Source organism: Rhincodon typus, chromosome 25 (assembly GCF_021869965.1).
Source record: "Rhincodon typus isolate 14 chromosome 25, sRhiTyp1.1, whole genome shotgun sequence".
NCBI lineage: Eukaryota > Metazoa > Chordata > Chondrichthyes > Orectolobiformes > Rhincodontidae > Rhincodon > Rhincodon typus.
The window spans coordinates 44,301,300-44,326,196 of NC_063356.1; the positions used below are offsets into that span (position 1 = coordinate 44,301,300).

The 24,897-nt window shown below is 44.2% G+C and overlaps 1 protein-coding gene across 1 annotated transcript in view; it reads left to right on the forward strand.

Annotated features, from left to right (window-relative positions):
* shisa4 (shisa family member 4) overlaps window positions 1-23,076 on the forward strand; it is a 56,516-nt gene extending 33,440 nt beyond the window's left edge. Inside the window, exons 4-6 of the mRNA XM_020533471.2 lie at window positions 3,064-3,171; window positions 19,587-19,682; window positions 21,189-23,076. Coding sequence (XP_020389060.1) covers window positions 3,064-3,171; window positions 19,587-19,682; window positions 21,189-21,214 — 230 coding nt within the window. The 3' untranslated portion in view covers window positions 21,215-23,076. The remainder of the gene's footprint in view (window positions 1-3,063; window positions 3,172-19,586; window positions 19,683-21,188) is intronic.
* The last annotated feature ends 1,821 nt before the right edge of the window (window positions 23,077-24,897 follow it).

Consider the following 24,897-nt stretch of genomic DNA (forward strand, 5'->3'; position numbering starts at 1 on the left):
GGATTGAGATGAGGAAAAAATTCTTCACCCAGTGGTGAGTCTGTGGAATTCTCTGCCACAGAAAGCAGTTGAGGTCAAAACTTTGCATGTTTTCAAGAAGTTCGATATGGTTCTCAGGACCTAAAGGGTGTGGGGACAAAGTGAATAAAGGGACTGAATTTGTATGATCAACCATGATCATATTGATTGGTGGATCTGGTTTAGGACTGAATAGCTTACTCCTGAACTTTTTTTTTATGTATGTTTCTATGACTTACCCTCTCCCCAGGCTGACTATCCCCGACCTGGCTACCCACTTGACTATACGTTCGCCCACCAACACACCTTATCCATCTCATTCATCCAATGCACTTGCCGTACTCACTTCGCCCATCTCTCTCCCACCCATTTACTCCTGTACACATTTACTCCTGTACACATTTACTCCTGTACACATTTACTCCTGTACACATTTACTCATGTACACATTTACTCCTGTACACATTTACTCATGCAGATAACATACCCATTCACCAACTAACATTCAAAGACTGGAACTTTAAGCTTTACATTCAGCAGCTAGCCATTAACAGGTTTTCCCGACCCTACTCCAATCTGAAAGAGTTCCCTAATAGATGCTGCATGTTTCTGTCACAGCTGGGATCAAAAGATGCCAGGGAAAATATGCAGCATCATTGGCACAGGAAATTTCTGACCACAGTGTCAGTCTGACCATCATTAATAATGTGTATAGCTGGAGGAACACAGCAGGCCAGGCAGCATCAGAGGAACAGGAAAGTTGATGTTTTGGGTTGGGTCCCTTCTTCAGAATTGACCATAAGATAGTAGGAGCAGAATTAGGCCATTTGGTCCATTGAGTCGGCTCCACGATTTGGTCATGGCTGATACGTTTCTTAACACAATTCTCCTGCCTTCTCCCGTAACCCTTGATCCCCTTGCTAATCAAGAAGCTATATATCTCTGTCTTAAATGCACTTAACGACTTGGTCTTTGCAACCTTTTGCGGCAATGAGTTCCACGGACTCACTACCCTCTGGCTGAAGAAATTACTCCTCATCTCAGTTCTAAAGGCTGGTCCCTTCACTCTGAGGCTGTGCCCTTGAGTCCTGGGTCTCATTCTAGTGGAAACATCTTCATCACTCCCACTCTATCCAGGCCTCTTGGTATTTCAATGAGATCCCCACCTCATACTTCTAAACTCCATCGAGACACAGAGTCCGCAACTGCTTCTCATATGACAAGCCATTCATCTCTGGGATCATTCTTGTGAATCTCCTCTGGACCCCTCCAACGTCAGCACATCCTTTCTTAGTTACATGGCCCAAAACTGCTTGCAAGTTAGGAGCAGGGATATAAGATAACAAGATGTGGGGCTGGAGGAACACAGCAGGCCAGGCAGCATCAGAGGAGCAGGAAAGCTGACGTTTCGGGTCTGGACCCTTCCTGCTCCTCTGATGCTGCCTGGCCTGCTGTGTTCCTCCAGCCCCACACCTTGTTATCTCAGACTCCAGCATCTGCAGTTCCTACTATCCAGGAGAAGTATGCCATTCGATCCCTTGAAACTGTTCCGCCATTCATTACGATCATGGTTGATCTGATTGTGGCTGCAACTCCACTTTCTTGCCTACCCTCAGTAACGTTTGATTCCCTGTAATTGAAGAATATATATACCTCCAACTATTCAATGAACCATCTCTATACTGCTGTCTGGAAAAGTGAGTTCCACATACTTCCTTAGAGAAAAAGCTTATCATCTTCATCTTCAGTGGGAGATTCCATATTTTTAAATTGTGCCCTCTAGTTATAGCTTCTCCCATAAGAGAAATATAGTTTCAGCATTCACACTGTAAAATCCCCCTTGTGAACATCTATGTCCAAATAAGATCACCTCTTTATGCTTTTAAGCTCCAGAAGATACAAGGCCATTAGGTCTGGGGACCTTGTCAGCCTTTAGTCCAATTAGTTCTCCCAGTACCTTTGCTCTAATGATTGTGATAAGTTCAATTTCTCCCTCCCTTTTACCCCTTGATTTTCAGCCATTCTTGGGATGGTTTCTCTCTCTACCACAGTGAAGACAGATATAAGATACTTGTTCAAAGACTCTGCTTTTTTTTTTGTTTCCTGTTATCAATTCCCCAGTCCCACCTTTTAATGGACTAATGCTCACTGTTTTTCCCTCCAGTTTTAAAATTCCTTTTGAAACTTGTATTGTCTGTTTTTATATCTCTTGGTAGTTTTCTCTCATAATCACCCTTTTCTAGTTGCTAAAATTTGTCCATTGTTCTGACCTACTACCACTAACCTTTGCAGCATTGTACACCTTTTCTTTCAATTTGATACCACCCATAGCTTCCTTAGAAAACTACAGATGGTGATTGCTTCTGCTAGATTCTTTCTTCCTCAATGGGATATATTTTTGTTGAGAGTTATGAATTATCTCCTTGAATGTCTACCATAGCTTCTCTGTCATCCTCCCTTTTAACCTGTTCTCCAATTCCATTTTAGCCAATTCTAACTTCACACATTTTTGGTTGTTTCTAGTTGTTATGGACACGCTCTCAAACGGAATGTAAAACTTCACCATGTTATGTTCACTGTTCCCTAGAGGACCCATTATTATGAAGGCATGAATTAATCCTACATCTTTTCATATTACATCTTAACTCCTATTTAAGATGAAGATGTTAAGTTTCTTGTCTGAAGAAGGAAAATCTGTGGAACTCACTTTTCCAGACAGCGGTAGAGATGGGTTATTGAATACTTTTAAGTTGGAGGTAGACAGATTCTTCAATTACAGTTCAATTCCATAAACTGATAGGTTCCAGAATGTTCTAAGAAAGCTACTTCTTCCTTTTGCTTTGTCCAATTGATGTGACAATTAAAGTTAGCCACAATGAATCGCACTACCTGAGGTGACCGTTAGGTTAAACTACCACTGCTCTGGTGTTGGGGGTGGGGCATGTGTGTGTGTGTAATTATCAGTGTATGTGTGCAATTGTGTTGTTGTGTAATTGTCAGTATATGTGTGTAATGTATTTCATTCTTGTGTGATATTTGTTCTAGGTCACAGGGAGGAGACTCGCAGTTTCCCAATGCAGCCGGCCAATCCGTCGAACATGCCCTCTGGTGTATACCCTCCGTATCCAACAGCTCCTGCCTACGGTGTTCCAGGTAATTTTTAATTGATACGAGCAATGAGTTCCCAACCTTTTACTTAATTAAAATGCTTTAAATCTCCCAGTTCTAATGAAATTTTATCGATAAGAAAGGTCAGCTTTTTTCTCCTTCCACAGCTGCTGCCAGATCTGCTACATTTCTCTCGCATTTTCTGTTTTTATTTCTGATTGCCAGCATTTGCAGGATTTTGTTTTTGAATTGAAGTGAGCCAAGTTGAATCTAACTTTTACGGAAAAAAGAGGTAGAACTGGGAATAAGACAGGAGCTGGCAGCTTTTTATTTTTTGTTATAGGTCTCCCCTGCATTAGTACACTGTTCAGCTTTCACTGCATGTAAAACTCAGACAAACAAAATTCAGAGTGAGTGCAAGGAGGAATATTTGATATGTTACTTGATATGTATAAGCACCGTGACAACTCCAATTAGACCCCACCATCTCTGCCTTCCTCAAGGACGATTCCCTTTGCCACTCTTTAGTTCGCACCGCATTCCCCACCAACTACTCCAACCTGCCCGGTACCTTCCCTGTAACCATAAAAGATGCAACACCTGCCCACACACCACTTCCCCACCTCCATCCAGGGCCCTAAACAGTCCTTCCAAGTGAGATAGAGCTTCACCTGTATCTTCACCAACCTAATCTGTTGCATCTGGTGCTCCCAATGTGGTCTTCTCTATATTGATGAGACCAAACATAGACTAGGTGACCATTTCGCCGAGCTTCTCTGCCTGGCTTGTAACGGCCAACCTAACCTCCCGGCCACCGCCCCACTCCCCCTCCATCATGTCTGTCTTCAGCCTCCTCCAGTGTCGCAGCGACACAGAATGCAGATTTGAAGAACAACACCTTATCTTCTGCCTGGGCACCCTAAAGCTCAGGGGACTCCAACTTCAAATAGCCTTCCCACCCATTCCCCTGCTTCCCTTCTAGCCCCACCTCCTCCCTTCCATTCCACTTTCTGACCCTCCCTTCCAGCCACCAACTGGATTCATTCCTCCCATTGGCCAACCAGGTTGTACCTGTCACCAGTGTTCACCTATCACCACCATTCCACTTCCACCCCTCCCCTACTTTGTCTGCAGCTCCCGCTATCCCCACATCTAGTCCTGAAGAAGGGTAATACCCAAAAAGTTGACTGCTCCTTTCCTCCAGATGCTGCCTGGTCTGCTGTGTTCTTCCAGCCTCCTGTGTGTCCAGGGGTGTGAGATTATGTGGATTAACCATGGGAAAGGGTAGGGTAGTGGGTCTGGGTGGGATGCTGTTTGGAGGGTCCGTGTAGACTCAATGGGCCAAATGGCCTGCTTCCACACTGTAGGGATTTTATAATTCCATGATTCTGTGAATTGCAGCATTAACAAGGCATTTAAGATGTTACAGCTCCCCTTAATTGATAATTTGCCGCTGCGTAATGAAGAACTCAGCTCACTGCTCGTGCAAAATATGAAAGATACAGCGAGTTTCTCCCATCATCGCGATGGGCTGCAGCAGACTCCTTGCGCGATTCTGCCACAAATCTCGCCATAGCCCACGTTACTCAAGCCCCAAAAGACTCCACCTAAGATGTGTATTTAGAAAGGGTGTGAATGCAGAATGGAGAATAGCTGCTGCTCGAAGCAAAAAGAGAGGAAAATGAAAACCAGTAAAGAGGAAGAAATCAAATAAGGCTAAGTGTTGTAGTTTGAAAAGTTGAACTGAAGTGTTGAGTCTGGGAGGCTGAAAGTGCCAAATCAGAACACCAGGTGCAGTTCCTCAAGCCTCATTCAAGTTTCACTGGAACCCTGCCAGAGGGCCCAAGACAAGGATCTTGGCATGAAAGCAAGTTGGAAATTTAAACTGAGCGGCAACTAGAAAGTGCAAAATCATGCTTGCGGACTGAATGGAGCTATCTGGAGCCTTAACCACTCTATCATATCACTCTGTCCCCTCACCCATCTGCCAATCTCACCCCTCAACTACTCACCTTGCACACTTCTCTCCTTGTCAAAAAGGCTTCGGACCATTAAACCCCAGGATACTGCAGTCAGTGCCATATAAAGGGGGCATGGTGTGTCCTTCAGTGTTGTTTCTGCACTGGATGTGCTGGAGGGCTTTTTGAACAGTATACTCAGCATTGACCAAATCAGGTTTGGAGTTTCAAGGAAGAATAGATAAAAATAAAGCAGTGGCAGTCCAGAGTGAGCTTGGGAAGTTTGTGAATGAGGGAATTTGATGCAGTGAAGGAGAAAATCCAGTCTAAGTAACTGGCAAATTAAACACCAAAAAGATTAGCACTAAGAAGTAGCAGAGTGTTGATAGAGGCAAAATGTTCAGAGATTTCAAAAAGCATCGGGGGAGAGAAAATGTGGTGATGGGGGAAAGAGATGGCTGAGATGACAGAGAGTGCAGCAAGAAGGGAGACATGATGAGGGGGAAAGAGAGGTGTAGTGAGACGGGGTGTGAAGAAAGTAGCAAGACTGACATGTGTGAGCGGCAAGAGGAGAGGTAGAGGGAAGGGATAGAGTGACAAGACAGAATAGACAGAGAACAATGAGATGGAAGAGAGAATAACGAGATGGAGGAGAGCAGCAAGTAGGAGGAGGGAAAAATTGCAAGATGGTAGAAAGAGAGAAGGTGGTGAGGGGATAGAGAACTATGCGAGAGGAAACAGAGAGAGGCAAGAATGGTGAAAGAAAAGACTGTTAAAGTGTAGGAAGTGGCTGGGACGAAGGGATTCTGGGGAACAGCGAGAGAGCGAGTGTAGTGAAGGAAGAGGGAGGGTGATAAGAGGGAATGTAAAAGGGTGACAGAAAGGGGAGAGAGACAGTGACAAACAGGAAAGGAGAGAAAGGGGAGGGGGAAAGAATGGTGAAAGCAAAAAGAGGGGAGAAAGATAGCAAAGATAGCAACAGAAAGGGAATGTGCAGCAAGGGAGGAAAATGTGGAAGAGCGCGGTGAGAGGGGAAAATACACTGCGAGAGGGGAGGAAGAGCAACAAGAGGGGGAGTATAGCAAGAAGAAAATGAGCACGTGCAGAGAAACAGCAGCAAGAACGTGGGAAGAGTGTGGCAAGAGGGAATACAGAAAGCAGTAAGAAGGGAGAAAGCATGATGAGGACGTGAGAAAGGGGAGGAGATTTATTAGGTGAATGGAGCTATCCACTCAAAAATGTAGACATCACGGGCAAACAGGTAAGTGATTGGTTGCTGAGTAGTTTGGATGCTGAATATTTTGTAATTTTGTCACTTCTGTAATGTATCAATTCAGAGGACGGAATGTGACATTACCCTTTAAAGTTATAAATTGATTAGTTGATGAGTATTTGTTGTAAGGGTTTGTGTACAAATAGCTAGATTAAATTACTGCTTTTTAAAGGAGGAGTGTGAACAGAAATCTCTTAATTGTTGAAGTTATAGCACAGGGAAAGGCTGAGTAATTCCATGTTTCAGTCTGCAATTTATAGGGGTCAGTTTAGCTCAGTTAGTTTGCAAAGCAGTGTGATTGCAACAGTGTGGGTTCAATTCCCATCACTGGCTGAGGTTATCATGAAGGACTCTCATTCTCAACCTCTCCCCTCGCCTGAGGTATGGTGGCCCTCAGGCTAAATCACCACCAGTTGTCTCTCTCTAATAAGAAAGCAGCCCTATAGTCTGATAAGATTATGGTGACACAAAAAAAAGTAAATATCCCAAAAGGAAGCTTAAGGCTCGACAGGAAAACTCAGTTGCATGGAACACCTATCCGATTGATTGATTTATTTACTTATTGTCACGTGTACCTAAGTACAGTGAAAAGCTTTGTTTACAATCAGTACAGGCAGATCATTGTAAGCAAGGACGTACAGATCATAGGGTAAAAAAAAACTGGACAGAGGCATACAAGTTACATCGCACAGTGAGTGGGCTAGGCAAGATCAACATTAGCAAGATCAGCATTATTTGAAGCTGGAGAGTCTATTCATCATTCTAACAGGGAAGAAACTGTTCCTGAACCTGTGCGTGTGTTCAGACTTCTGTATCTTCTGCCTGACGGAAGAGTTGAAGGAGATCATTGCTGGGGTGAGATGGGTCTTTGATGTTGGCAGCCTTTCTGCAGCAAAGGGCCGTGTAAATGGAGTCCATTGATGGAAGGCTGGCTACTGTGATGCTCTGGGCTGCGTACACCACCTTCTGTAGTTACTTATGGTCCTGGGTGGAGCAGTTGCCATACCAGGCCGTTATGCACCCGGACACTGTGCTTTCAATGGTGCATCTGTAGAATTTGGTGAGGGACCTTATAGACGTGCCAAATTTCCTGAACTGCCTGAGGAAGAAGAGGCGCTGTTGTGCATTCTTGACTGTCACATCTACATGGGATATCCAGGACAGGTCGTTAGTTATCATCACTCCTAGGAACTTGATGCTCTCCACCCTCTCAACCCCGATGGTGCATCCTTGGGGGGGGGGCTGTCCACACTCTCAACCTCAATAGCGCATTCTTTGGGGGTTCCATGGGGGAGGAACAGTTGTCCATCTTCACTGATTGTGGTCTGTGGGTCAGAAAGCTGAGGATCCTACGGCAGAAAGGGAATCATTGATGCTTCATAGAATCCCTGAAGTGTGGAAAGAAGCCATTTGGCCCATCAGGACTGTACTGACCCTTTGAAGAGCACCCCATCTTGCCCTGTTTACCCCCACCCAAAAGCAGGTTATAGCTGAGTACTCGGTATCAATTCCTCCTATATATTATCCTAATACTTCAACTTCCTATAAGAAAAAATCAGCCCCTTTTTGCCAGAATCATGATGTGTGACAAATATCTCCATTCTGAGCACATTCCTGGAATGCCTTGATTAATGTATTGGAGAAGTTGGAAGTAATTTATTGTAGGTGCTGGGAGTAATTTATTGCAGGCGCTGGATGTAATTTATTAGAGGTGCTGGCCATAATTTAGAAACACCAAAACTAGTTTGACAGGAGTTCCTAAGTCATATTTACAAAGTGGTTCTAAGCTGTAAACATCACCAAACATGAGGGAAAGAAAACAAGTCGACAAAAAAATGACTGAGGTACAATAAGGAAACCTAAGAACAGATAGTGGGCAGAAAGGGAGCAGGAAATCCAGTAACTTGCCAACAGCCATAACATGTGTAGATTCTTTATCACAGTCATAGAGTCATAGAGTTGTACAGCACAGAAACAGACCCTTCGGTCCATCTTATTCATGCCAACCAGATATCCTAAATTAATTGAGTCCCATTTGCCAGTATTTGGCCAAATCCATTTAAACCCTTCCTATTCATATACCCTTCCAGATGCCTTTTAAACATTGTAATTGTATCCACCTCCACCACTTCCTCTGGTAGCTCATTCCATACATGCACGACCTGCCCCTTAGATCCATTTTAAATCTTTCCCCTCTCACCTTAAACCTGTGCCGTCTAGTTTTGGACGTGCCTACCCTGGGGAAAAGACCTTGGCTATTCACCCTATCCATGCTCCTCATGATTTTATAAACCTCTGTAAGGTCACCCGTCATTTATAAGCCTCCATAAGGTCACCCCTCAGCCTCCGATGCTCCAGGGAAAATAGCCCCAGCCTATTCAGCCTCTCCCTACAGCTCAAACCATCCAACCCCAGCAACATCCTTGTAAATCTTTTCTAAACCCTTTCAAGCTTCACAACATCTTTCCTGTAGCAGGGAGACCGCAATTGAACACAGTATTCCAATAATGGTCTAGCCAATGTCCTGTACAGCCACAACATGATTTCCCAACTTCTATACTTAATGCACTGACCAATAAAGGCAAACGTACCAAATGTCTTCTTCAGTACCCTATTTATCTGGACCTGTACTCCAAGGTCTCATTAGTAGGTGTCATATATAGACCCCCAAACTACAGTGGTGATGTCGAGAATGGCATTAAACGGGAAATTAAAGATGCATGTGATAAGGGAATATCAGTGATAGTGGGTGATTTTAATCTGCACATAGATTGGGCAAATCAAATTAGCCACAATGCTGTAAAGGAGGAATTCCTGGAGTGTGTACAGGATGGTTTTCTTGACCAATATGTGGAGGAATCAAATAGAGAGCAGGCCATCTTAGACTGGGTGCCTGTGTAATGAGAAAGGAACCATTGCCAATCTAGCTGTGTGAGACCCGTTGGGGAAGAGTGACCATAACATGATAGAATTTTTTATCAAGATGGAGAGTGAGGTTGTTGATTCAGAGACTAGGGTGTTGAACCTTAACCTAGGGTGCAGAGAGGAAACAAAGAGTAGGAATTAATGGGTCCTTTTCAAATTGGCAGGCAGTAACTAGTGGGGTGCCATGGGGATCGGTACTGGGATCCCAGCTATTCACAATATAAATGATTTGGATGAGGAAGCAAAATGTAACATCTCCAAGTTTGCAGATGATACCAAGTTGGGTGGGAGGGTGTACTGTGATGAGGATGGAGAGATCCTTCAGCATAATCTGGACAAGTTGGGTGAGTGGGCAAATCAATGGCAGGTGCAGTATAATTTGGATAAATGTGAGGTTATTCACTTTGGAAGCAAAAACAAGAAGGCAGATTACTACCTGTATAGCTGTAAATTGGGGGAGGGGAGTGTGCAGAAGGACCTGGGTGTCCTTGCGCACCAGTCTCTGAAGGTAAGCATGCAGGTGCAGCAGGCGGTAAAGAAGGCAAATGGTATGTTGGCCTTCATTGCAAGAGATTTCGAATACAGGAGCAGGGATGTGTTGTTGCAGTTATACAGAGCCTTGGCGAGACCACACCTGGAATATTGTGTGCAATTTTGGTCTCCTTTTGTGAGGAAGGATGCTCTTGCTCTCGAGGGAGTTCAGTGAAGGTTTACCAGGCTGATTCCAGGGATGGCAGGTCTGACATATGAGGAGAGATTGACTAGATTGGGATTGTTTTTGCTAGAGTTCAGACGAATAAGTGGGGGGGATCTCATAGAGACTTAAAAAATTCTAACAGAACTAGACAGGGTAGATGCAGGGAAGATGTTCCTGATGGTAGGTGCATCCAGAACCAGGGATCACAGTATGAGGATTCAGGGTACACCATTTAGGACGGAGATGAGAAGACATTTCTTCACCCAAAGAGTGGTGACCCTGTGGAATTCATTACCACAGGAAGTACTTGATGCCGAAACATTGAGTGTATTCAAGAGGCGACTAGATATAGCACTTGGGGCGAATGGGATCAAAGGTTATGGGGAGAAAGCAGGATTAGGCTATTGAGTTGGATGATCAGCCATGATCGTGAAGAATGGCAGAGCAGGCTCAAAGGGCCGAATGACCTCCTCCTGCTCCTATCTTCTATGTTTCTATGACTCTTTGGCAACATTCCTCAGGATCTTACCATGAAGTGTATAAGTCCTGCCCTGATTTGCCCTACCAAAATGTAGCATCTCACATTTTTCTAGACTAAACTCCATCTACCAATCTTTGGCCCATTTGCCCATGTGGTCAAGGTCCCGATTTACCCTGAGGTAACCTTTTTCACTGACCCTTTACACCACCAATTTTGGTGTCATCTGCAAATATCTTAACCATATTCATATATTCACATCCAAATTGTTTATTTAAGTGACAAAAAACAGTGGACCCAGTACCAATCCCTGTAGCACAGCGCGGGTCACAGATCTCCAGTCCGAAAAGCAACCCTCCACCATTACTCTCTGTCTCCTACCTTTTAGCCAATTTTGTATCCAAATGGCTAGTTCTCCCTGTGTTGCATGTGATCTAACCTGTTAACCAGTCTACCGTGAGGTACCTTAACAAACACCTTACTGCAGTCCACAAAGACGACATCCACCGCTTTGCCTTCATCAGTCCTCGTCATCGCTTATTCAAAAAGTTCAATCAAGGTCAAGAGGTACCATCCATGGCCCAAGCACCCCAGGAATACCTCCCTGACAGCTGACAGCCAAGCGGGGCTCATTATAACAGAGAGGCAGTTACTGTTAATTGAGCATCGAGGATCTCTTCGAACAAAGCTCAGTCCCCGATGTGAGTGTCCTTGACCACATCCTACAGCATGCTCCCTGCCACCCTGTTAGCACAGCTCCAGCCCAACATGGGACTGAAAAGGCTATTAGGCAGCTGAGAACCAACAAAGACCTCATCCCCCTCATCTAGAAGGAGGAGAACAGACCAGCAGTTCTTCAAGGTGCTATAGCTGTGACCATCTTCAAGAAAGGAGAGAAGACTGATTGTAGGAACACTCAAGGAATCTCCCTGCTGTCTACTCCAGGGAAGGTCATTGCAAAAATGTTCCTCAGTCACCTCCTCCCAGTGGCTGAAGAGCTGCTCCCAGAGTATCAGTGTGGATTCCATTCATCCAGAGACACAATGCACATGCTCTTCACAGCAAGGCAAGTCCAAGATAAGTGCAGAGATTGAGAGAAACCTTTACATGTGACTTTATCCAACTTCATAGTTGTCTGTGACCCTATCAACTGGGATGGATTATGAGGATGTACTATCCTCTGCTTATTGCAGGACAACATGTGAACTGTGATCCTGAACAGTGGACCCACCACTGACCCAATCTGAGTGCAAACTGATGTCATCACTCCAACATTCTTCTCGATTTTCCTTGCTGCAACCCTCCACCCATTATCCATGAAGATTCCCACTGGACTGGAGATCTCAACAGGATGACCAAGATCACATCTGCCATTGAGCTGCAGTATGCAGATAACACTTAGATGTGCACAAATTCAGAACTCTAGCTCCAGTCCATCACCAATGCATGCATAGAGGCAAATAAGAGAATGAAGACAAAGTTCCTCTAGCAAGCTGCTCCCATCATGCAACACCAGAACCCCCAACAGTCAAGATCCATAATGAGCTTCTGGACAATGTAGATTAATTCCCACACTTTGGGAACCTCCTCTCATTGAGGGCAAATATTAATGATGAAGTTCAACATTGCCTTTAGTGATGCCATTAACCTTTAGCAAAACCTTTGGCCATCTCCAGGACAGGTAATTTGATGACAAAGACCTCAAACCAGGCCTCAAATTCATTGTCTGCAGGGCAGCAGTGTTAAACCTGCTCCTGTTTCTAACAGAGATATGGCAACATTTAGCTGATGCCGTGAACTCCTTGAGAAATATCACCAGCAATGTCAGTACAAAACCTGCAAATCCAGTGGCAGGATGCATGCTCCATTATTAGTGTCCTTTCTCAGGTCAGCATCCCCAGTGTTGACGTACTGGTTCTGGTCAGTCAGCTGTATTATAGAATCATACAGCATGGAAGCACACCCTTCGGCCCAACTTATCCATGCTGACCAGGTTTCCTAAACTGAACTGGCTCATTTTGCCTGCATTTGGGGCATATCCCTCCAAACCTTTCCTATCCATGTACCTGTCCAAATGTCTTTTAAATATTGTAATTGTACCCGGCTCCATCACTTTCTGTGGTAGCTCGTTCCATACACACACCGCCCAGTGTGTGGAAAAGTTGTCCCTTACGTCCCTTTTAAATCTTTCCCCTCTCACTTTAAACCTATGCCATCTGGTTTTGGATCCTGTTATGCTTGGCAAAAGACCTTGGCAATTCACCTTATCTATGCCCCTCTTGATTTTATAAATCTCTGTAACGTCGCCCCTCAACTTCCTATGCTCCAGAGAAAAGAGTCCCAACCTATCCAGCCTCTTCTTATAACTCAAGCCTTCTAATCTTAGTAACATTCTTGTAAATCTTTGTTGCACCCATTCCAGTTTAATAACATTCTTTCTATAGCAGGGCGACCAGAATTGTACACAGTACTCCAAATGTGGCCTTACCAATGTTTTGTACAACTGTAACATGATGTCCCAACTCCTGTACTCAGTGCTCTGACCGATGAAAGCAAGCATGCCAAACGCCTTCTTCACCATCCTGTCCAGCTATGATGCCATGAACTATAAGTCTGTCTGTTCGACAACACACCCCAAGGCCCTATCAGTAACTGTGTAAGCCATGCCCTGGTTTGTTTTACCAAAATGCAAAACCTCACATTTATCCACATACTTGACACAAATTCTCCAAGCTTTGTCATGGCAAGCAATTGCCAGTAGGGCAGAGGGTGTCCCTCAAAGCCTCCCTGAAAACATGCAATATTCCCATTGGTTTGTGGAAATCTCTAAGTCAAAACCACCCACACTGGGGAAGGAACATCTGTCAATGAATTTGAACATCTAAAACAAAATAGAGGTCAAGCATAAGCAGCAAAGGGACTGTGCAAAAATCCAAGCATTCCACCTTCCCATCTCTTCAAGCACCTCCTGGCCAGGATGTGTGGATTCATAGAATCATAGAATCCCTACAGTGTGGAGACAGGCCCTTTGGCCCCAACAAGTCCACACTGACTCTTAGAGATTCAGGATCAGACTGTTTAGTCACCGCTGGACCTCAAACTCCAGAGTGGAGAAAATCAAACTCGACCCAGAGGGAATGCCCAAGAGGCACAGATGCTGCCTGATAACACTGTCGACAACCCTTTCCACCACTTTACTGTGACTGAGAATAGACTGATAGGGTGATCATGTTGAATTTATTCTGCTTTTTGTGTGCATGATTTTCCACATTGCTATGTAGATTCCAGTGTGGTAACTGAATTGCAACAGGCTAGGGGTAAGGCTAGTTCTGTACTTTTGCTAGAATGTTGTCAGGGCCTATCGCTGTTGTAATATCTGGTGCCTTCAGCCGTTTCCTGATATCACATGGAGTGAGTCAAATTGGCTGAAGATTGGCATCTGTGATTCTGAAGAACTCTGAAAGAGGCCAAGCTGGATCATCCGTTCGACACTTCTAGCTGAGGGTAGGGATGTTTGTGTAGCCTCCTCCTCCAGTGAGTTGTTTAATTGTCCATTCACAACTGGATGTGGCAGGACTGCAGACCTTCATCTGTTGCTTGTGGGATCACTTAGCCCTGTCTATCACTGGCTGCTAATGCATTATACATTGAGAAGGGTTTAGTAAATAATCATATTATAAGAGAACTTTTAGGAACTGCGACCATAATATAATTGATTATGGAATAATTATGATTATGGAAAGATGCAGTACCAACAGGGTTGCCATAATGGGAGACTTTACCTTTCCCGATATTGACAGGGACTTCCTTAGAGCAAGAGGCTTAGATGGGCCAGAATTTGTTAGGGCCATCCAAGAGGATTTCTTGAAACAGTGTATGGGTAGCCCAAAGAGTGGAGGGGCCACATTGGACATTATATTGCCTAATGAGCCTGGCCAGGTGACTGACCTTTCAGTGGGAGAGCATTTTGGAAACAGTGATCACAACTCCTTAAGTTTTAAAATACCTATGAATAAGGATAAGTCAGGACCTTGCGGAAAGGTACTAAATTAGGAGAGGGCAAATTACGTCAGTTTTAGGCAGGAGCTAGGGAGAATTAATTGGGAGCAACTGTTATCAGGCAAGTCCACATTGACGTGTGGGAGTTGTTTAAAGACCTGCTGATCAGAATTTAGAACTAGCATGTTCGAGTAAGAAGGAAGGACAAGGATGGCAAGGTGAGGGATCTTTGGATATTGAGGGAGGATACAAATTTAATCAAAAGGGAAAAAGAAGCATATATAAGGTTTAGGAAGCTAAAATTGGACAGGGCCCTTGAGGAATATAAAGAAAGCAGGAAAGAACTCAAGCAGGGAGTTAGGAGAGCACGAAGGGGCCATGAAGTCACCTTGGCAAGTAGGGTTAAAGAGGCATTCTATACATACTTTAAAAACAAGAAGCTAACTAGGGAGACGGTAGGACTACTCAAGGATAAAGGAGGGAACTTGTGCTTGGAGGCAGCGGACGTGATTGAGATTGTGTTTTGAAATGAGTATTTTGTGTTAGTATTCACCCAGGAGAAGACATGGAGGATAGTGAGAGTAGTGTGGAGCATGATAATACGCTAGGGCATTATGGGATCAAGAAAGAAGTAGTATTGGGTGTCGTGAAGAAAATTAAGGTTCCCAGGGCCCAATGGTATCTACTGCAGTTACTGAGACAAGAGAGGAGATTGCTGGGGCCTTTACCTTGCTAGCTAGCAGAGAGGTCCCGGAGGACTGGCGAGTAGCTAAAGTTTCTCTGTTCAAGAAGGGAAATAAGGAAAGATCCAGGAAACTATAAACTGGTGAGTCTCACATTGGTGGTTGGGAAGCTATTGGAGAGAATTATTAGGGATAGGATTTACATGCATTTGGAAAAGCATGGCCTTAGGGACAGTCAGCATGGGTTTTTGCGGGACATGTCATGTCATACTACCTTGTTTGAACTTTTTGAGGAGGTGACAAAGGTGATTAATGAGGGTAGAGCAAAAATGTTGTTTACACGGATTTTAATAAGGCTTTTGACAAGGTCCTTCATGGTAGGTAGTCCAGAAGGTTAAGATGCATGAGATCCACGGAGACTTGGCAGCTCAGATTCAGAACTGGCTTGCCCATAGAAAGCAGAGAGTAGTGGTGGAAGGGTGTTTTTCAGGTTGGAGGTCCGTGACTAGTGATGTTCCGCAGGAATCCGTACTGGGACCTCTGTTGTTTGTGATATGTATTTAAATAAATAACTTGGATGAAAATGTAGATGGGTGTGTTAGCAAGTTTGCAGACAACACAAATATTGGTGGAGTTGTAGATAGTGATTAAGGTTGTCAAAGAATACAATGGGATACAGATCATTTGCAGATATGGGCAGACAAATTGCAGTTGGAATTTAATCTTGACAAGTGTGAGATGCTTCACTTTGTGAGATTAAATATCAAGGAAAAGTATACACTTGATGGCAGCACCCTGAGTAGCATTGATGTACAGAGGGATCTTAGGGTTCAACCCCATAGCTCCCTGAAAGTGGCCATGCGAGTAGATAGGGTGGTGAAGAAAGTATGTGGCAAATAGATTGGGTGGTAAAGAAAATGTATGGCATGCTTGTCTTTGTTAGTTGGGGCATTGAGTACAAGAGTCAGGAAGTCATGTTGCAGCTTTATAAGACTTTGGTTAGGCCTTCAACTGTTGCATTAACTTCCGGTCGCCACATTACAGGAAGGACATGGAGGCTTTGGAGAGGGTGCAGAACAGGTTTTCCAGGAAGCTGCCTGGGTTAGAGGGTATGAGCTATAAGAAGATGCTGGAAAACTCAGATTGTTTTCACTGGAATGGCGGAAGCTGAGGGGAGACTTGATAGAAGTCTGTAAAATTATGAGATGTATAGGTAGGGTTGACAGTTCAGAATCATTTCCCAGAGTTGAAATGTCTAATGCTAGGGGGCATGCGTTTAAGGTGAGAAGGGGAATGTTCAAAGGAGATGGGAGGGGCAAGTTTTTTACACAGGAGAGTGGTAGGTGCCTGGAACGCGCAGCTAGGGGTAGTGGTGCAGGCAGATACCACAGGGGCATTTAAGGGGCTTTTAGATAAGCACATGAATATGCAAGGAATGGAGGGGTATAGACCAAGGACAGATTGAAGGGATTAGTTTAATTTGGCATAATATTCAGCATAACATCATGGGCCAAAGGGTCCGTTCCTGTGCTGTGCTGTGCTGTTTTATGTTCTGTCGTAAAGTTTGAAAATAATGTAATTCAATTCAAAATGAAGATTTTAAATTCTAAACGAAGGAAACTATGAAGGCATGGAGATAAGTTGCCAATGGTGATTGGGAAAATACTTTAAAAAGTATGATGACAGATAAGCTACTATTTAAAGAATTAATAGATGATTTGTAATAAAAATATATTCCTTCAAGGCACAGAAAATAACAGGAAAAGTGAGTTAACCATGGCTAACAAAGGAAGTCCCACAACCAGGATCAGAGGAGCAGGAAAGCTGACGTTTCGGGTCATTTCTGAACGTCAGCTTTCCTGCTCCTCTGATGCTGCTTGGCCTGCTGTGTTCATCCAGCTCTACACCTTGTTATCTCAGATTCTCCAGCATTGGCAGTTCCTACTATCTCAGTCCCACAACCAGACTGCATTCTCTGCCCTTGCCAACCTCAGTGCTTCTTCCAGTTATTGCTCAACATGGAGAATTCCTGATTCATCGGCTGAGGGAGGGAGGGCGGTACATGGTAATCAGCAGGAGGTTTCCTTGCCCATGTTTAACCTGGTACCATCAGACTGCAACAGGTTGGGAATCAAAGTTGAGAATGCCCAGGGCAACTCCCACCCGACTGTATTCCACTGTGCTGCCACTTCTGCTGGCTCTATCCTGCTGATGGAATAGGATATATCCAGAAATGGTGATGGTGTTGTTTGGGGTATTGTCTGTAAGTTATGATTTTGTGACTATGACTCCATCAGGCTATTGCTGTCTGTGAGATAGCTTTCCCAATTTTGACATAACCTGCAGCTGTTAGGAGGAGGACATTGCAGCATCGACAAGGCTGTTCTTGCTGTTGTCGTTTCTGGTGCCTCAGTTGATGCTAGAAAGTCATAGAGTCATGCAGCGTGGAAACAGACCCTTCAGTCCAATCAGTCCATGCCAAACATAATCCCAAACTAAACTAGTCCCACCTGCCTTCTCCTGGTCTATATCGCTCTAAACCTTTCCTATTCATATATCCATCCAAACGTCTTTTAAACATTGTAATTGTACCCACATCCACCACATCATCAGGAAGTTCATTCCACACGTGAACCATCCTCAGTATAAAAAAATTGCCTGTCACGTTTTATCGAAATCTCTCTCCTCTCACTTTAAAAATGTGCCCTTTAATCTTGAAATTCCCCATCTTAGGGAAAAGACAACTACCATCAACTCTATCTGTACCTGTCATTATTTTATGAACTTCTATCAGGTCACCTCTCAACCTCCTACGCTCTATTGAAAAAATTCCCAGCCTATCGAGCTTTTCCTTATAACTCAAACCTTCCATACCTGGCAACATCCTGAAGCCTTGAGACTTTGTAGCGATAGTTACAACTGAATGGCTTGCTTGGCCATTTCAGATGGCAGTTCAGAGTCAACCACATTGCTGTGGGTCTGAAGTAACATTTAATATAGGATGTCAGTTTTCTACTGTAAAAGGCATTAGTGAACTAGATAATCAACGATGGTTTCATCATTAGACATTTAAATTCCAGATTTTTATTGATTTCAAATTCCTTCATCTATCGTGGTGGGATTTGAACCCTAGATACCTAGAACATTAACTAGATGTCTTGATTACTCATTCAGTGAAAATACCACTACACCATCACCATCCCCCTTATGCCTTATTAAGTTGATCATAGAATTCCTACACTGTGGAAGCAGGCCATTTGGCCCATCCGGTCCACACCATCTTTCCAAAGAGCATCCCACCCAGACCCAGCCTCGTTCCCTATCCCTGTAACCTTGCATTTCCCATGACTGATCCACCTAACTTACACATCCTTGGACACTAGGGACAGTTTAGCATGGCCAATCCATCTAACCTGCATGTCTTTGAACTGTGGAAGGAAACCTTGACGGGAGTTGTGTACAGGTCTCCTAGCCGTAGTCAGGATGTGGGGAAGAAAATAAATCAGAAGATAGAAAAGTCATTTAAGAAAGGCACTATTACAATAATCATGGGGGACTTCAATATGCAGGTGGACTGGGAAAATCAGGTTGGTCATGGATCTCAAGAAAAGGAATTCATGGAATGTCTTTGAGATGGTATTTTAGAGTATTGTGTACAGTGTTAGTCTCCTTATCCATGGAAGGATATACTTGGCATTGAGGAAGTTCATTGTAGGTTCACCAGACTAATTGGATGGCAGGATTGTTTCATGGGGAGAGACTGGGGAGACTGGGCCTATCTTTCTCTAGGTATGAAAGAATGAGAGGCGATCTCATTGAAACTTCCAAAATTTAGACAGGACTCAACAGGTTAAATGCAGGAAAGATGTTTTGCCTGACTGCTGGGAGTAGAACCAATGGACACAGTGTGAGAATAGGGAGCAACCATTTGGGACTGAGAAAAGGAGGAATTTCTTCATTCAGAGAGTAGGTAGCCTTTGGAATTCTCCACCCTAGAGGATGGTGAAGGCTCAGTCACTGAGTTTGTTCACGACAGAGATTGATCAATTTCTAGATAATAATACTATGAAGGAATGTGGCGATAACACAGGGAAAATAGCACTGAGGTAGTTGATCCATGATCCAGAATGCCTCGAGGAGCTGAATGTTCTACTGTTCCTATATTGCTATTTTGACAAAGAAGCTATCCCTGGAACCAATATTTGTTCTCAATCAAGGTTACAAAAATAGATTGTCTGGTTGTTTTCACATTCCTGTTAGTGGGAGTTTGCTATGCACAAACTGGCTGCTGTGTTTTTTACATCAAAGCAATAACCTCATTTTAACAGCACTGAGTTGACTCTAAAGGGCTTTCAGTCATCCTAAAATTGTTAAAGGCAGTATCTAAATATATATCGTTTTCAGTTGTATTAATGAGTGTTTGTTCCTTTCCATGGTGTGAGAACAGTGATGCACAACTACCCGATGCAGCCAGGCTATGCTGCCAACACACATGCGGCATCTTATCACCCATACCCACCAGCTCCAGCCTACAATGCTGCAAGTAAGTTCTAATTGTTATTACAAGCAATGAGCTCAGGGCTTATACAATTAATGATAGGGCCTTGGGTGATGTTGTAGAACAGAGGAGCCTAGGGGTTCAGGTACATAATTCTTTGAAGTTTGCGTCACGTACAGACAGGGTGGTTGGTTAAAAAGGCGTTTGGCTTGCTTCCCTTAATTGTTCAGTCCTTCGAGTATAGGAGTTAGGAAATCATGTTGAGGTTGCACACAACATAAGTGAGACCTCTTTTGGAATACTGTGTCCAATTCTGGTCGTCCAGTTATAAGAAGCATATTATTAAGCTGGAGAGTGTTCTGAAGAGATTTACCGGGATGTTGCCAGGTACGGAAGATTTGAGTTATAAAGAAAGGTTGGATAGGCTGGGACTTGTTTTTCACTGAGGAAAGGAGGTCGAGCGGCGACATTAAAGAAGTTTATAAAATAATGAGGGGCATAGATAAAGTTAACGGTAGTTGTCTTTTCCCTAGGATGGGGGATTTCATGACTAGAGGGCACATTTTTAAGGTGAGAGGACAGAGATTTCAAAAAGACATGAAGGGCAAATTTTTTACACAGATGGTGGTTCGCATGTGGAATGAACTTCTTGAGGAAATGGTGGATGTGGGTACAATTACAACATTTAAAAGAAATTTGGATAAGTACATGAATAGGAAAGATTTGGAGGGATATGGGCCAGGAGCAGCCAGATGGGACTGGTTTAGTTTGAGCTTATATTTGGCTTGGACTGGTTGGACTGAAGGGTCTGATTCTGTGCTGTATTACTCTATAAGATGAAACACATTGGCTAATTCACTTGTGAAGTCAGGGAAGGGACAGACATGTATAAGAAAGTTTTAGGACACTGGGATTGGGATGTTGAAATTGGAGTGTTAGGATTGGCCATGGGGTGTTGGGAATTGGTTTGGGCATTGAGTGTGGGTTTGGGGCATTCAGAGTTTTTATGGGGGGCATTGGGAATGGGATTGGGGTGTTAAAAGTGATTTTGGTGTACTGGGTGTGGTTTTGGGATCTGTACAATCAACTGCAATTAGTGCTGGATTTCAGAGCCTTTAGTGTTGCAGATTCAGAGTGGCATGGCAATGTTGGATAGACAGTCCTGGTTTTTCAAAATAGATATATCAGGAAGCTTGTGCACACCCTTGTGGGAGTCACTCTCAACACTCTTAATGTACCATTGTCGACATGTCAGGATGTTAGACTAAAGCACAGACTTATATATCATCATAATAATATAAACTATATGTAACTTATGCATTCCACCAGACAGTTGACAATTTGCTAAGAGTTTAGTTTAGAAATGCCATTTTTTTGACTTGCGCCTTCCTGTAGTTTCTATTTTTGGCCATTTTTCTCAAAGGCTCTTCAGGTTAAATTCGCCAGCTGTGATCTCGATGATGTATGGCTCCATAGATTCATTGTTCTTAATGATGCTAAATTGCTACATTGAACTCTAATCTAACCTGTCTGATTTGTTTGCTTTTGTAGGTGCTCCCCCGTACACCTCATCGTAGCTGGAATGAAGAACAAATGTCAGACCCTGTCCGTATACTTCCCAGCTCCAGTCTGTAGTTAACTGGGGCACTGAAGTTTTGTTTGATAGGACCCTGTTAACTGGAAAACACCATTTGCATGAGTGCATATATTCTTTGTTTTCTGAAGCTTTTAATTTTGAAATTCAAATTATGCTGAGTATTATTTTCCACCCTTACTAAGCTGAAAGTTTATCTGAATTGTTTATTTATATATGGCTGTTATTTCACCCTGTGCCATCGTGCTCTTTCAATAGAATCTGCAGAAATACTGCTGGGTTCTGCCGTTTCACACAGTCTGTTGTTCACGGTTAATTTCAGTGTAATAATATCAGCGTTATTTGGATGAAAGAAAGTATTAACATGTTTGAAGGAATGCAGCTCTGATGTGAACTATGTTATAAAAGGGTTCACTCAAAGTGTAATTTGGCTGCATGATTGATCACCGGGTGAGGCCCATGGTCTGTGAGAGAGAGATGGTGGCTGTGAATGCAGGAGGAGTGGATGTCTGTGTGTGTGAGTGTGCTTGTGCCAGGGTCTGCATGTGTATCAACAAGTGTGTCTATGTGTGTGTCTCTGTCAGGGTCTGTGTTTGTAAGTGCATCTCTGTAAGGATCTGTGTCTGTGTGTGTAGGTTTGTCTGAGTTGGGGTCTATGTGTGTGCAAGTATGTCTACATCTGTGTGTGTGCCTGATTTGGGGTCTGTGTCAGTGTGTGTTGAGTGTGCCTGTGTCACGGTGTGTGCGTTGAGTGTGTCTCTGTCGGGGTCTGTGTCTGTGTGTAAGTGTGTCAGTGTCAGGGTCTATGTGTGTAAGTATGTCCATGTCTGTCTCTTTCTGTCTCTTTGTGTCTGTGTGTTCATTCCACAATCCACTCCAGTACTTTTTGTTGCTGTAACCCCATGGAAAGGCTTGAAAATGATCCTGACCCCTCAGTGAGAACTGTGATAATGGCATGGGGGATCACTGTGAGAGTGGGGAGTAGGGTGGCAGTGAGGACACAAGACAGACAGGCAGTGCAGCTCTTTAAACTCAGTAGGAGCATGCTGACTCACAATATTCAACCCCAAAATTTCAACTTTCAGCCCCACTTGAGATCCTAATCTCACTTTTGAAAGCTCAGCTTTTCTCCCTGGTCACTGACTATTATGTGTCCCTGATGTATGTATGTCTGCTAGCTGAGCATCTGTGTATGTGGGAGACATGTTTGCACGACATGTGTGTGCAATGTAATAGTTGTTGTACGATTGTCAACGAGAGTCAGGATCTGCACGTGAGAGTCAGGTTTGTGTGTGTGTGTGTGTGTGTGAGTGTGAGAGAGAGAGAGACAGTGAGTCTGGGGGGGGTGTGTGTGTGTGTGAGAAAGAGAGAGTCTGGGGTGTGTGTCAGAGAGTTGGGTTTGTGTCCGTGCATAAGAGAGAGTCAGGGGTGTGTGTGTGCGTCAAGAGTCTGGGGGTTGTGAGTGTATGTGTGAGACTAGGGATGTGTGTGTGTGTGTGAGAGAGTCGGGTATGTGTCTGTTTTGAGTCTGGGGTGAGTGTATGTGTGGGGGTGTATGTATGTGTGTGTTTGGGAGAGAGTATATGTGTGTGTGTAAGTCAGGACTATGAGTATGTATGAGAGATGGGTGTGTATGTGCGTGTGTGAGAGACTTTTTTTTTAAATTTGGTTATGGAATACAGGCATTACTCACTGGGCCATCCCAGAGGGCAGTTAAGAGTTTACCACATTAGTGCGGGTCTCGAGTCAGATGTAGACCAGACCAGGTAAGGATGGTAACTTCCTTCCCTAAAGAACATTAGTGAACCAGATGGGTTTTTCCAACAATTGACAATGATTCACAGTCATCATTAGACTCTTAATTCCAGATTTTTTTAAAATTCAAATTCCACCATCTGCCATGGCAAGACTCGAACCTGGGTCCCCAGAACATTACCAGGGTCTCTGAATTAACAGTCCCACGATAATGCCACTAGGTCATTGCCTCCCCTATGTGTATGTGACAGTTGGGCGTGTGTATGTGTGTGAGAGAGACTCTATGTATGTGTGTGGGTGTGAGAATCAGGAGTGTGTGAGAGTCAGGTGTGTGCATGTGTGAGAGTCAGGAATGTGAGAGAATTGGGAGTGTGTCTGTGTGTGTGTGTCTGTATGTATCTGTGTACGTGTGTATGTGTGTGTGTGAGAGACAGGCGTATGTGTGTGTGGAAGACAGAGTCGGTGGTATGGGAGTGTGACTGAGTGACGGGTGTATGTGTGTGACAGAGTTGTAGGTGTGAGTGTGTGTGACAGATACTGGGATGTGTGTGTGTGACAGTCAGGTATATGTGTGTGTGAGTTGAGTGTGTGTGTGTGTGTGAGAGAGAGAGTGTCTGGGCTGTGTGTGTGTGTATGAGAGAGTTGGGGCTATATGTATATATGTGAGAGTCGGGGAGTGTGTGTGAGAGAGTTGAGGCTGTGTTTGTGTGTGTGTGTGTGTGTGTATGAGAATTGGGTGTGTGTGAGAGAGTTGGGGCTGTATTAATAAATGTGAGAGCCAGGGAGAGTGTGTGAGAGAGTCAGAGGTTTGTGTGTATGTATGAGAGTTATGTGTGAGAGCGAGTTGGGGCTGTATGTATGTGAGACAATCAGGGGAGTGTATGTGTGTAGGCGGGGAGGGGGGAGAGATAGGATCAGGTCAGGGGAGTGTGTGTGAACATGTGTAAGAGTTGATGGTGTGTGTGTGTATGTGAAATTTAGGGATGTGAGAGTCGGGTGTGTGTGAGGGTTGGAGATGTTTGAGAGAGTGTCAGGAGTGTACGTGTGCGAGAGAGTCTAGGCTGTGTGTATATGTGAGAAATGGAGGTGTGTGTATGTGTGAGAGTCAGGAGTATGAGAGAGTCAGAGGGATGTGTGTGAGAGGCGCCAATGCGTGCATGCAGGAGAGTCTGGGGCATGTCTGTGTGCGTGTGGGGAGGGTATGCGTGTGAGAGAGAGAGAGAGATTCAGTGTGCATATGTGATAGTGGGGGGTGGTGGAGTGCGTGCGTGTAAGACGGATGGGCCTGTGTGTGTGTGTGTGTGTGTGTATGTGCGCGAGAAAGTCGGGGTGTATGTGTGTGTCGGATTTGTATGTGTGTGAGAATTGGGGGATATGTGTGCATGTATGAGAGTCAGGCATGTGTGTGGGTGTGAGATGGAGGTGTGTGACTGTATGAGAGTCAGGAATGTGTATGTGAGAGATGGGCCTGTGTGCTTGTGTGAGAGTCAGAAGTGTGTGAGAGTTGGGGTTGTGTGCATGTTTGAGAGATGGGGTGTAAGTGTGTGAGAGAGAGTTGGATGTGTGTGCTGATGTAGGTCTGCAGTGTGTGTCTGTGTGAGAGCGAGACGATGTGTCTGTGTCCGAGAGTTGCAGGTGTGCATGTGCATGAGAGATGAGGGGATATGCATCTGTGTGAGAGTTGGGTATGTATGTGTGTGTGAAAGTTGTATGCACGTGCCTGTGTGAGTCTGTCGTGTGTGCCTGTGTGAGAGAGACGATGTGTGTGTGAGAGTTGCAGGTGTGCACTTGTGTGAGAGATGGGGGTGTGTGTGTGAGAGAATGTTGGGGGTGTGCATGTGTGAGGGTTGCGTGTGTGTGTGAAAGTAGGGTGTGTGCGTGAGAGTTGAGGTGTGTGAGAGAGACTGTGTT